The 13,452-nt window shown below is 60.0% G+C and overlaps 1 protein-coding gene across 3 annotated transcripts; it reads left to right on the forward strand.

The window, feature by feature from the left end:
- The first annotated feature begins 540 nt into the window (after positions 1 to 540).
- Positions 541 to 8,786, forward strand: DLK1 (delta like non-canonical Notch ligand 1). Of its 3 annotated transcripts, none has more exons than XM_043922437.1 (6): positions 544 to 802; positions 2,000 to 2,063; positions 2,621 to 2,751; positions 5,638 to 5,779; positions 7,803 to 8,082; positions 8,302 to 8,786. In XM_043922437.1, exons 1-6 carry the CDS (start codon positions 736 to 738, stop codon positions 8,548 to 8,550), a joined length of 933 nt encoding a protein of 310 aa, XP_043778372.1. In that variant the 5' UTR covers positions 544 to 735; the 3' UTR covers positions 8,551 to 8,786. The 3 variants fall into 3 exon arrangements, with proteins under 3 accessions (XP_043778370.1, XP_043778372.1, XP_043778373.1); XM_043922438.1 differs by having other exon boundaries at positions 545 to 802; positions 8,308 to 8,786; XM_043922435.1 differs by having other exon boundaries at positions 541 to 802; positions 7,803 to 8,786.
- Positions 8,787 to 13,452: the final 4,666 nt, after the last annotated feature.

Raw genomic sequence — 13,452 nt, forward strand, 5'->3', positions numbered from 1 at the left:
ACGTGTGCTCCCACAAGGGTGCCTGCATTTCCCCCCGCGTGTTTATGGCTAGGAATGTGGGCGCCCCAAGGCTTCTCCTAAGTGTTCTTCCCGCTGCGTGTGCGGTAGCGTGCGTTCCCCCATCTCCAGAGTGTGCGTTTGTGTGTTTCTGGGTGCGTGAGCCACGCCATGCGTGCTCAGGACCTTGGCGATCAGTGCTCTGGTATTCTGTGCGTGCTTCTGTATTCCGAGCGCGTCTTCGCGTCTTCCTGGGGTCTGCGGCCCAGCCCAGGTTCGGCTCCCAAGACTTGTCCTAAGCGGGCCCGTGTGTGCGCGCCCGTGTGCCGTCCTATGGGGGGAACGTGTGCCCAACGCGCGCGGGGTACCTGTGCCCGTCTAGCCAAGAGTGGCCCGCGTGTGCGAGCGGGTTTCCGGGACACCGCAGTGGTGGGGGGCGGCCCCGCGAGGGGCGGGGGTCACCGGGACTGGCCGGCGCCGGCCCCGTGCGCGCGAAGGCGGGGGCGGGGGGCGGGGGCCGCGGGGGGGCCGCGGTACGAAAAGGGCGGCGCGCGCGGCGGCGGCGGCAGCTCGGCGGCGGCAGCGGAGAGCGCAGCGCGCAGCCCGGTGCAGCCCTGGCTTTCCCCTCGCCGCGCGCCCGCGCCCCCTTTCGCGTCCGCAACCAGAAGCCCAGTGCGGCGCCCGGATCAGGTCCCGCGCCCGCGCCACTCCCGGGACCGCGACCCCGGCCGCCCCGCGATGACCGCGACCGCAGCCCTCCTGCCCGTCCTCTTGCTCCTGCTGGCTTTCGGCCGCAGTGCCCATGGTGAGCCCCCCGGCGGCCCGGCTCGCGCCCCCTCTGGGGAAGCCTGCGACGCCCCCCCGGCCGCCCGATGCCCCGCGCGCCCCGTCCCGTGCGCCCTGACTCCCGCCCGTCCCGCCTAACCCTAAGCCCTGCGCCGTGCCTGCCTCGCCCCGCCTGCCATCCTCGCATGCCAAACCCTGTCCTGGGGTCCCTGGGGGGGGGAGGGGGGTGCGGGGAGCGGGAGGGGTGTGGGACCCCCGGCCCCTTCCCGCCCCGCAGAAGTGGCGCTCGCAGGGGGCCGGTGCGCAGAGCGGAGGTATGGAGAAACGAGGTGATGCTGGGGAGCCCTCTGTGAACACGCTCTGGGGTGCAACTTTGGGGGGGGTCTCTGCGTGTGCGCTCGGGAGCAGGCCTGTGGGGGCTGTGGAGGGTGACTGCCGTCGTCGCCCCAGAGTCCCAACCAGGAGCACAGGCTGGGCCCCTCCCGCGTGGCGCTGGTGTAGGTGAGGGGCTGCGACACTCCTGTCTGCAGCGGCCATCTGTCCGTGACGCAGCATGCCCCCTTCGCGCAGGGCCCCCCCCACTGCGCCAGTGGTTATGGGGGGGCTGTCTGAAAAGCTGCTGAGAGTTAATGTAAACGCACACAGTAGGTGCCTATTAAAGTGTTGGAATCTCTAAAGGGTGTCAGAATTGCAGTCTTGTCCGCAAAACCCTTGTTGGTCTCTTTAGTACCAAGCACCTGGGGTGGGGAGTTTGACCTGGGTGCCTGGCTTCGCTGGGATTAACCTTTGAAAAACTCAGACGCCTTACCTGTGAGCCTTCCAGGTGGACCTGTCTGAGCTTTTCCGGAGCTGAGCTGAATACGTCAAAAACCTGTCCCCCGCCCCACCTTTAGCTCACTTTGTAAAAGTGAGGGTTTGGCCCAGTCCCCCGGGGTCAAGCTCTTTTGAGCTTTTCGCTGTCTCCCCATTCCTGCCTTGGAGGGCCTGACGTTTGTCATTTCTCCGAGGGACTCTGGGTGTCTGACCGGGCCCCGGGAGCTAGGCACTGTGCTGTGATGACCCCAGACCCAGGAGCAGGCGGGGGCTTTCCCCTGGGTGGCTCTCGATGGCGTGCCTGACTGTGGGCCAGGCGGGTAGAGCCCCCGAGGGGCGGAGGCCGCCTCCCCGGCCTGTTGGGCCTCGTGCGGCGAATGGCGTAACCTTTCTTGTGCCCCAGGAGCTGAATGCTTCCCGGCCTGCCACCCCGAAAATGGATTCTGCGATGATGACAGTGTGTGCAGGTAATGGAGGGGCTCCCCAGAGGCAGCTTGTGGCGGGGACGGGTTGGGGGGGGGCAGGGCAGAATTCTGGGGAGCTGTGACGCAGGCAGAAAAAGCAGGGGGCCCCTGGACTGCAGCAAACAGCGCCCTCGCCCCCACAGAAAACCAACCAGTGGGGGAGAGGGGTGGGGGGGGACGAGGACCGGGGTGGCTGGGGATGGCGGGGGCGGGGGGGGGCCATGGTGTCACTAGCTCCTGTCTGTTTTCTCAGAGGTGGGGGGTGGGCAGGAGAGCCTCTTGCAGGGTGAGACCACTGCGGGCCACTGCGGCAAAAGGCAGCTCTTCCCCCAGCTCCCAGGGACCCCTCTGCCCGGCCCCTGGGCTCATCTCGAGTCTGAGCTACCCTGCTCGAGTGACTGGGGTTGGTTTCCTGCGGCCCACCGGCCTAGTGCTGTGCAGAGACCCCCTCCCCGAGCGTTCTCAGTTCCACAGGAAGCCACCGCAACTCTCTCTCCACCCGTGTCCCCCACCACTCATGTGTCCCCGTCTTTCTCCCCCCACCCCCTGACGCCCCATAGGTGCCAGCCTGGCTGGCAGGGTCCCCTGTGTGACCAGTGCGTGACCTTTCCCGGCTGTACGCACGGCCTCTGCGTGGAGCCCTGGCAGTGCATCTGCAAGGACGGCTGGGACGGACACCTCTGCGACCTAGGTGGGCACCTGCCCCTGCCCTCCCTGCCCCCGCCCCAGCCACCTCCTCCCCGCCCGGTGGGGTGGCGGCTGCCTCCCCTCCCCCTGTGGCCTTCGCCCAGCACACCCAGCAGCCTGGACGGTGGTGATCTCTTTATCCGCTTCCCACTGGTGCTGGGGGCTTCCCCACGGGGCGGGGGCACTTACTGCTGCTCCCCACTGCACTGCCAGCACCCAGCACTGGGGTGGGGGGGCGTGGGGGCTGCCTGTTGAATAAAGAGTCCCAGAAGGAACATGCCACACAAAGCTGAGAGGGTGGGGGCCGCAGAAATCTGTCCCGGGGGGTGGGGCGCTGAAGCTCAAAGAGGGGGTCGTCGCAGAGCCAAGACTCCAAGAAATTCACAGGCGAGGCTACTGAGGATGCTGTGACATAGAAGCAAACAGACGCGGGGGGGATGCTGGGTGCTGAGCGCGGGGCTCGTGGGTACCGAGTCAGGGCCACCGGCACAGGGCCGGGGGCTGTGCTGGACGAGGTCAGGTGTGGGGGCCGGGGGATGGACGGCCGGGAAAAGCTGAGAAGTAGCTCAAGTGCAGATTGGTGTTATCTGTTGATTTCATTAATTTATGCAATCTTTGCCCTCCATTACCCTGAGCAGTGGACAGATGGCTGTCACTGCATTTTCAGGCTGTAGAATGTTCACCCGAGCCCATTCTCGTTTGGCAAAACCTGCCCTGACGCCCAGGCAAACGAGGGTCCTTGAGAAAACTCCCCTGGCGGTGTAGGCAGCTGCCGTAGGGCCCCTGTCCCTCAGTCCCCCTGCCAGCGTCCGCAAAGACACCTGGTATCTAGAGGGAAACTGAGGCTTGGGGAAGCAACGGGGTCCTGCTCAGGACCCTTAGGAAGTCGGGAGAACAGCCGGCTGGCTACCAAACCCCACCCTCCGCCTCCAAAATGGGTTCATTCTCATCCAGGGGGCTAACGCTTTCCCTGGAGAAAAACCCAAGAACTGTGTGTTACCGCCCCGCGAAGCTGGGCAGTGGGCTTTCAAAATCCCCCAGCATGTGGGTCTTTAAAGTGCCCTCCCCCAGCCCCGCACGGAGCAGGTTTTTCCCTACAGCTGACTCAGGCTCTGGCCAGCAGGGCTCGGATCCCTGGAAGAACCTCTGAGCTGTTTGGGGGACCCAGAGGGGCCCCAAGAAAAGCCACCACTGGGGATCAGGGCTTTTTAACCCAGAGCCCCACTCTTTGTGATATCTAAGCCCGGGACCCCGCCGTGGAGTTTTCCAGACAAAAGGTCCCTCCCCACTGGGTCGACAAAAGCCTGGGGCGGCTGGGTCCAGAGGAAGCTGCCCTCCGGGTGGTTCCTGGCCTTCTCCCTTTTCACCCGTCTTTGAGGCTGTCACCGCCACAGCTGCTGCCCCAGCAGGCAGAGACCCCCGGCCGCTCTCCCCTTGTGGCAGCTTAATCCATCCGACTTTGGGGTCGGAGGCCCTGGAGGGAGGGGGAGAAGCTGAGCTGATCCTCGGCTAGGCTCAGAAGACTTGACACTGCAGGAGAGGAGTGGGTGGTCGCTAGCTCTTGCGCTTACACGGAGGGTTCCCAGTGACAGGGGAGCCTGAGGCTCACGCCCAGGGCCTTCCTATAATGATAAATCCTCTATGTTCCCCTTGCGCCAGCCAGACTCCTCCTGTGAGCTCTGCACAGGCCCTCGCCTGGCGTGCGGGGCTTTTCCTTACCGACGGATGGCCATCCCCTCTCCCTGAGAGGGTGCAGGGCTCTTGAAATGAGGGAGTCCATCTGCACGTGTGTGGCTGCAGCCCCCAGGGACCCCCACCTAGAGCTGCCCCTCAATCGCCACCTCGTCTCTGGCTGGCCCTGGCTCTCTCTTTGGCCCAGGCGGCAGCTCAGATGGTGGAAAAAGCCAAGCGGAAAGGGGCTCTCAGACATGGGCTGGGGAGAAGCCCTTCTTTTCTAAGCAGGGAAAGTGAGGCATAGAGTCTGGGGTGGTGGGGTGGCGGGGGAGAGGAGCAGCTGGCTGAAGGTGGGTGCAGAAAGGGTCCCTCTCCTGTCAGAGAGCCCCCGCCCCGGGTCCCCCCTTTGTTCAGCCTGTCCCTGCCTTGCTGAGCCCCGAATAATGAAGTGTGCGTGACGGGAGGTGTAAAAAGGCGGTGGAAATATACCAGTGTTCATGGAAACCCGTGCTGACAGGCGAGCACTCAATACCTCTCATTTCACCGCCTTCAAAAGATGCAACCTTTTTATCATGGACCCTCTTAGTTCAGAACCTGAGAGCAGACAGACCACCGGGAGACGGAGGAGGCAGTGTTGGGGCTAAATCAGGTTTCTTGATTCCCGACAAGGGGCTTTACATCTCATTTCCTCCCCCACCTCCCCGCTCCCCTTTGATGGAAAAGTATACAGGGGCAGGTGATGTCTCTAACAGTTGGGCTGTACTCACCCCCTCCTCCACCTACGAGCGGCAGGGACCTCCTCAGACACTAGAAACTGGTCTGGAGCTTTAGGGGGAGGGGAGGGGTCTGCAGTGAAGGTCAGTGTTGCGGAACCCGACAGATGACCTGGTGCCGGAAAAAGGGGCAGCGGGCCTGGGTGAAATCTTGGTGAGCAGTCGTGACTTTCTGTCCTCGGCTCCCAGAGCTGTTTACTTAGGTCAGGGTTCTGGGGGAGTCGCAGCACTCCCTTGCTGAGGACCCTGATGGGTGACCTTGGACAGTGACCACAAGCAGGGAATCTGGGCAGCTCACGCGGGCTCCCTGCCTTGACCAGAGCGAGGGGTGTCTGTCTCTCCCTGCCCCGACCCACGATGCTCTCCTTCTAGCCTCTGCGACACCCCCCCCGCCCCCCGCCACCAACCTCATCTCATCTCCCTGATTTTCTCTGCCTTCCAAGACATCCGGGCTTGCACCTCGACCCCCTGCGCCAACAACGGCACCTGCCTGAACCTTGAAGACGGCCAGTATGAGTGCTCCTGTGCCCCTGGCTTCTCGGGAAAGGATTGTCAGAAGATGGACGGGCCCTGCGTGGTGAATGGGTGAGCATTCTCTCCCTGCGGATCTGATAAAGAGCGGCTTTAGAGTCCCGTTTCACACCCCCTAAAGACCCTTTCAGCCTAACCCAGTCGGACCAGTCGGCGGACAAAAGACCGAGGAAGTGCTCCTTCTGCACCCTGCGGGGGGGCTGCCCCTCAGTGGGGCCTTTCTGGGGGAGTCTGTCATTTCCGTCATTTTTTCCCAAACAATCCTGAAGGTGATTTCATATTCCCCTGACGTCCCCAAGTCCTGATGTGCGTGAATGACAGTAGATTGGGGACTCTGAACCCGAGCCCCAGCGGCATAATTTTCTAAAGGCGACGTAACAAGAGATCAGAGTTCGGCAGTGCCCGAGGCTGTTGGTGAAACCCGGTCTCCGTACCTTAGGGGCGGCTTTGGTGGGGTGGGGGGGTGGGTGGCAGGCTCTGCATTGGGGTCTTCTGGGATGTATGTCTTAGGAGGTGGGGAGAGGGGGCTGTGGCCAGCATGGGGCAGGCGGGAGGGGGAGGGAGAGGAGGGGTCTGGCCCCCAGCTACCCTCGTGGAGAGGGGCCTCCGGGGCTGTGGGCAGTGGGCAGTGGGCACAGCAGATGGACCGGTCCTTGGCCTCTCTGGTGCCCCCCTGAGCAGACTTCCCAGCAGCTCAGCCATTTCTGGCCCCCATTGCCCTCCTCACCCTCCGAGGTGGAGGGGGTTTAAACGCAGGCCAGGGAGGTCAGGCGAGAACTCAGGGCAGTCTCCAGCCCTGGGCCAGTGGCTGCGGGTCGGGGGGCGCCCCTGTCTCGTGAGGAAGCCGAAGCTTAAGTGCCTTCCAGGGACGGGGCAGAGAGCCCCCAGAGCCACACAGGCCAGGAACCAGCCTTCTTGCAACATTCTAAAAATCGGCATTCTAGGGCTGATTCGTGTTGATGTGTGGCAGAAAACAGCAAAATCCTATAAAGTAATGATCCTTCGATTAAAAAATAAATAAGAAAAAAAAGACCAGAGTTCAGGGTGAGGTCGGAGAACAGGGGTGACCACCGAGCTCCATTTCTGCTTCCTGGCAGGAAGGGGAAATATGGAGCAAGACCTTTAAAATATTTTGCTCTCCTCCCTAACAGACTTGAGCCCGTCTGTCAAAATAGAGCCTGGGGTCCTTGAAATTCCTTCAGAGCCCCAGCTCCCCTCGCCCTCACCCTTGCAGCAGCAATGCTGATTCCTTGTGCTCCAAGCCCCTTTCTTCCCCGGAGTTTCGGCATTTATCAAATGACAAAGGGTCTGCTCGTTTAAAAGCACTTACATTAAATGCTCCATGCGCTCCGCTTTGAGCAAACAGCTTTGGTCTGCAAGCTGCACTGGGGTGAATGGGCCACTATTAACCAGCCGGGCCCAGACGCTGCTCCTGCCTCGCAGACAGAGCGCCCGGCTTTCTTTCACTCTGAGAGTCCCCAAGGGTTTCCCGTACAATAGCCCGCAGGCTCACTCCGCGGAAGATAAAATTAATAATAAGGGGCTGGGGGCGGCGGCGGCGGTGGTGGGAGAGATGGAGGGATGCCCTGCTTGGCCCCGCCTCTGTGGCCTGGGGGCGGAGCTAAGGGGAGGGCTGGCCGCAGTCGTGGGGTACCACTAACTTTGCCTCTCTCAGCCTCAGTTTCCCCACCTGTCCAGTGACTTAACCGTCAGGCCTCTGGTCGGTCGGAGAGGTGACGTGAGAGGTGGGAGAGGAGATGGGCATCCTGGCACGGGAGGTCAGGCATGTTCCAAGTTGGCAGCGTGATGGGGGTGAGGTGCCCACCCCATCTCGGACGGTCCGGGAGCCCCTCGCAGGCTGGGGCTCACGGTGCCCCGGCACCCACCCCCCTCCCCACCCCGGGGCCTCCCTGGCTGGCACTCCCTCACCTCGAGCGTTCTGGGCACCTGCCCTTTGGTTGGGTCCCAGGAGGTTTGTGGTGTGGTGTGAGGGCGGGGGCAGGGCACCCCCACCACGGCCTCGCTGTCCTAGCCCAGCGCCCGAGGGCCCTTCACCCTGCCCCCTGTTGTCCTCCAGCTCGCCCTGCCAGCACGGAGGCAGCTGCGTGGACGATGAGGGCCAGGCCCCCCACGCCGCCTGCCTGTGCCCCCCGGGCTTCTCGGGCAACTTCTGCGAGATCATGACCAACAGCTGCAGCCCCAACCCGTGCGAGAACCAGGGCATCTGCACCGACATCGGGGGTGACTTCCGCTGCCGCTGCCCCGCCGGCTTCATGGACAAGACCTGCAGCCGCCCGGTCAACACCTGCACCAGCGAGCCGTGCCTCAACGGCGGCACCTGCCTGCAGCACTCACAGGTGAGATTCGAGTGTCTGTGCACGCCCGCTTTCGCCGGCCCCCGGTGCGGCCGGAAGCGCGCGGCGGGCCCCCCGCAGGTCACCCGTGTGCCCAGCGGTTACGGGCTGACCTACCGCCTGACCCCCGGGGTGCACGAGCTGCCGGTGCAGCAGCCCGAGCACCGCGTCCTGAAAGTGTCCATGAAGGAGCTCAACAAGAGCACTCCGCTCCTCTCCGAGGGACAGGCCATCTGCTTCACCATCCTGGGCGTGCTCACCAGCCTGGTGATCCTGGGCACCTTGGGCATCGTCTTCCTCAACAAGTGCGAGGCCTGGGTGTCCAACCTGCGCTACAGCCACATGCTGCGCAAGAAGAAGAACCTGCTGCTGCATTACAACAGCGGGGAGGAGCTGGCCGTCAACATCGTCTTCCCGGAGAAGATCGACATGACCACCTTCACCAAGGAGGCCGGCGAGGAGGAGATCTGAGCAGCGTCCCCGCCGCCCCCCCTCCTCGGGGTCCCCGCAGAGCCCCCCCCGTCTCTCTGTGCGGTCTGCTCTCATCCTTGTGATGGCATTTGCTCCCCTCTCTGTCAAATCTGGTGAACGCTACGCTTTCCTCTCCCGCCTTTGCGCTGCCGTGTGACCAACGTAATTGCCAGATGAATCCTCTTTCTCTCTTCTTAATGCATGATATAAAAAAATAATAATAACGGTAATAATAACGAGAATTTCATCTTTAAACGAGTAAGACAAATAAGTATGTTATTCTAAACTCTCAACCTAAAATCAAAAAAGACCAAAAAAAAACATGGCAACAGTGCCAGGGCTCCGTGCCGACGCCCCCCTCCAGCCAGGGGTGGGGTCTCGGCCACGGGGTCCTCGTGAAACCGTTACGAGTGCTGTGCATGACCACCCACTGTGAAAAGGGCTAAAATCTCTTTCGTTCGTTAATTCTCACGCACCACTCCCGACTCGCACTCACGTCAACACCGCAGACCTTTCAATCTTCCCGATTGACTTGGGATTTTAGCAGAGTGCAGCGGCCGCGTGTCAGGCAGAGAGAGAGAGAGAGAGACAGCCCCGGGTTGGCTGCTGGGGGTGCTGGGACCTCGTCCCAGCCCTTCTGCTCACTCGCTGTGTGATCCTTGGCGAGTCCCTTTCCCACCCTGGGCCACCTCCTCCCCCCCACCTCCAGGTGGGGGCTTAAACACCGTGACCATCAAGGTCCTCTCTTGCCCTCAAAATCTGAATTAGCAACGAGGGAGTGATGAACCAAAACCGTTACCCTAAAAAATAAGGATCTGATGAAGACACAGTCTCATCCTGGGATCCGAAGGTTTTGGCCTATCCTGGATGTACACTTGATGTATTTGAAATGAATTTTGACTGCATTTCTCAAAGTGGGGAGCCTCCTGGCCCATTGCCCACCTGGAAACGGTTGCCCCCTTTGAGTCCCAATGTGCAGTCTGGGGCTGACCCTTAGGCAGCCCCCCCCAACCTACCCACCTACTCAAGGCCCCAGCAACTATACCTGCCTCCGACCCTGTAGATTAGAGATATCCCCCAGCAATTTAAGTGCATCTTGAACCGCAAGTGCCCCTGGTGTATCTGAGCAGCAACACAACCCTCACCAAGGTTTTTCACAGGGTTTGGTGGAAATTGTCGCTTGTGGGGCATTTTCTAGTTCTGTGGCCATAGAGGTACCAGACCAGACCACAGCGTGGATTTCATTTGTGTTGCTGAGTTAACTGCCCTCAGATCCCCAAAGACCTAGCCAGCTTCTGAATGATAAACTTTGCCTTTTTTTTTTTTGTAGAAAAAAGAGCATCTATCTTTTGTGTAAAAGTAGATGGGCCAGAGTTCTGTTTAGCTTTCCAGCTCTCAGAGTCGGGCAGCTAAACAGCCCTTGGGTACCAGTTAGGAATATTTTGCTTCTTGAATTATTAAGATAGGAATGTATATTCTTAGCTTATTGAGTATGACCTGCCTTGCTTACCTTGCTAAGCCACCGTCACCTACGTCGTCTCTGTCATTCGATCACTCACATGCATCCACATGGGTCACCAACCATCACATGACTGCGAACATCATCACTGTCAGCCACCGGTTTACCGCCCCCAGGCCCTGGTCATCCTGTTTCACAGCCCGACCCTCATCTCCCCAAAGCTCCCCAAGTCTCACCTAAGACATTGTCCCCATCACTCCAGACTTCATCATCCCCAGCCCAAGCTCCACTGTTCACCTTCACCCACACCCTACAGTCCCGACGTCCTCCCCCCGTGACCACCTCCCACCCTCACCCCAAACCCTGTCCCCCTCGCACCCTTGTCCCTGCTGCCACGTCTTCCCCCACCCCCAGCTCTGGTTACTGCCCCCACCCCTCCCCTCCCTGGCCCTCACCCCCAGTCTCTAACAGCCCTCACCCCAACTCTCTCTACCAACCCTCCCTCCAAGTCATTGGAGTCACCATCTCATCTCGTTTTGAGTTCGTTTTAAGAGATAAAAATTAAAAAAAAAAACAAAAAAAAAAGAACTGTTGGCTCGGTTGGGCGGGGGTCTGGCACCCCCGCCCAGCCTCTCTCTCAACGTGAGACCCCTGATCGAGTCAGCTGACGGTTCTGATCCTCAGTTTCCCCCCACGCCAAATTCCAAGATTGGACGCAGCGATCAAATTTCTCTACGCCACGCTTTCGACCTCCGTGTTGTAGAGAACGACCATGTCCCCTGATGACAAGGGAAAGACCCCCACCCCACCCCACCCACTGCCTATCCTTGACCAGTTCCTCACCCATCCATCCTCCATCCGCCATCCATTCAATCAGGAAGCATTTCCAAGCACCTGCTGAGTGCAAGGCGGTGTGCGGGAAGCTGAGGACGCAGGATGGGGGCCCTCTGGGAGGGGCGTGGACACACAGAAGTCCCCAGGGAGCCTAGTGCAGTGCAGGTAATGCAGCGTGGGAGGGGAGACGCCTCCCTCACAGTCTGACCATCTCACTTGCCCACGTGACAGATCCTCTTACCAGCACTCCATGAGGCCGCCCCACCCAAATTCCACAGCGCCTCTCACACACATCCCGCGAGATCAGAACCAAGTCAGCAGCCTCGCCACGGTCTTCACGTCATGCAGAAATGGTCCATTCCATCTGCTATGGGGTAACCAGATTCTGCTGAGAGTGTTGGGATCCTTGACTGCCCATCCGCACTTCGTGTGCGTTTGGAGTAGTGTGTAGTTTACGCCAATCCCGGGGAAGCTCAAAGACAGCCATCAGAGACATGGTCCCTAGTATATGGTCCCCAACCTGGGGGAGGAGCAGGCATGATGATCTTGTAACTGAAAAATTTCAAACATGTCAATGATGGGCTCTTTTTAGCTTTCCCGTCTCTGCAGCCAGACATGCAAAAAAAAAAGTTTTGTTTATTGAAAAAATAAACAAAAACCAAGGGCTACCTCATGTGTTTCTCCAGTTTATTGTGCGCCGGACTACACACGTCCCTCCCCACTGGTGGTCTCTGACCTGGACAAGAGGAGTCAGTCTTTGGAGGGCCCTGCTCTGGCCCCATCCAGCCCTTCCCATGCCGCGGAGGAGGCCACAGGCCTCCCAGCCCACCCTCTGGGGCCTGGAGCCCAGGAATTTCCTCCCCAGTGGTCCCACCTCCAGGGCCCTTGGTGGTCTCTTCCCTGGGTCTGACGGCTAGCTGTTTGTGGGCAGTGTGGATGGAGCTGGGGCGTGAGGAGTGAGCGGTTCCACCTGGGAACACTCAAGTCCCCTCGAAACAGGACTGAGGGCCGGCTCTCCCCGGCTGCTGCATTCCAGCGGAGAACTCCAGAGGGTCTGAAAATTCCATGTTGACCCCAGGCCTTCCAGGACTTAGGGAAAGTAGGATTGCCTGGGTGAGGGAGCAGAACAGATCTGAAGGACACTTGGGGGCTTCCCTGGTGGCCCAGATGGTAAAGAATCTGCCTGCAATGCCGGAGACCCCGGTTCGATCCCTGGATGGCGAAGATCCCCTGGAGAAGGACATGGCTCCCACTCTAGGACAATCCCATGGACAGAGGAGCCTGGTGGGCTACAGTCCATGGGGTCAGGCATGACTGGGCGACTCACATTTTGGAAGCTTTTAAACATTGGCACATCAGGTTTATTGGCTCCGGGTGTGCCTCTGATCTGGGCCCCACTCATGACCAGGGGAACCTGCCTTTCCTCTGGCCCCAGGCCTCAAGCCGCAAGCGTGTCCACTCAGGTCACTAAAACCACCCACGAGGGATTTTGAAGGTGAAGTGTCCACCCGAGGGGGGTCGACCAGAGTCCCCCTCAGGGGCAGAGACTCAGTCAAATCTCTTATCCTTGCTGGCCTGGCAGATGGCCTTGGGGTGGGGTCTCCTTTCCACACCCTCCCTGGGTCTCTCTGCCAGGTCCTTGCCACCACCCACCCAGCTGCCCCGCCCAGCCCCTGGGCACCCCCGAGGGTCTTCCTGGCTCAGTCCCACCTCTCCCCTCCATGCTGCGTGGGTCTCCTGTCTGTCCACCTCCCATTCAGCTGGGCAGGGGGCGCTGGGTGTCCCGACATTGCAGAAACACAAACGGGACAGCCAGGGCCATGTAACCTCAGAGACTGATGCTCTTCCAAGAATCATTTAAAAAAAAAAAAAATAGGATGACAATGTTGAGACTACAAACCTAGAAGCTTCTATGAAAGAGATTTTTCTAGGAAAATAGTAATGATCACAATTGCTCAATGTTGCTAGCAGGAATGGCGCTGGGAGAAGACTGGGAAGTGGCCCAGCTCCCTTCCCTGACTTGGGGTGCAGCACATTTGACCCTTTGATGGAAGAGGGCAGGCCCACAATAGAGATGGTCCTAGAGCAAAAAAAAAATTTTAAAAAAGGATGAAGATCTTTTCATTCTTTCTTCAAAGCTAAGAGAATCCCAGTGCTAAAGCCTGACCAAGTTAGCACTGCCGAGTAGAGGAGCAAAATCTTTAATATAATAACAAAACAAGTAAGTGTTTTTTTAATAAAACTCATGATCGAGTAGAGCGTTTTCTGGAAAAACAAGTCGGGTTTCATTTTAATAAATGTATCCATAGATAGTGAACGCCCGAGTGTCCAGGAGGGAGGAAACCGTGATGGATGACCGAAATGGCTGTGAGCCAAGCTGGGGGTCACGCAGGTGACCTGGGAGGAGAAGGCAGCCAGCCTGCGGGACCGGCCCCTCCCGCAGGGCCGCGGTGGCTCATGAGCCGGCTCCACAGGGGCGAGGGGGGCCTGGGGTGCCATCAGGGGAAGGGACTGGGTTGCTGTAGTGGGTGGGGTGCGGGCTCAGCGCCGGGTGGTCCCGGTCGTTGGGGCCCGAGGATGGGGGAGCCCCAGTGGCGGGGGCGGGTGGG

The sequence above is a fragment of the Cervus elaphus genome, chromosome 13, assembly GCF_910594005.1.
Source record: "Cervus elaphus chromosome 13, mCerEla1.1, whole genome shotgun sequence".
Taxonomy (NCBI): Eukaryota; Metazoa; Chordata; class Mammalia; order Artiodactyla; family Cervidae; genus Cervus; species Cervus elaphus.

Bases quoted from the DNA above. Each gene is read 5' to 3' on its own strand.
- DLK1 (XM_043922435.1), top strand. From the start codon at position 736: ATGACCGCGACCGCAGCCCTCCTGCCCGTCCTCTTGCTCCTGCTGGCT. The intron at 803-1,999 runs GTGAGCCCCCCG...CTTGTGCCCCAG, and splicing joins TTTCGGCCGCAGTGCCCATG to GAGCTGAATGCTTCCCGGCC. The intron at 2,064-2,620 runs GTAATGGAGGGG...GACGCCCCATAG, and splicing joins GATGATGACAGTGTGTGCAG to GTGCCAGCCTGGCTGGCAGG.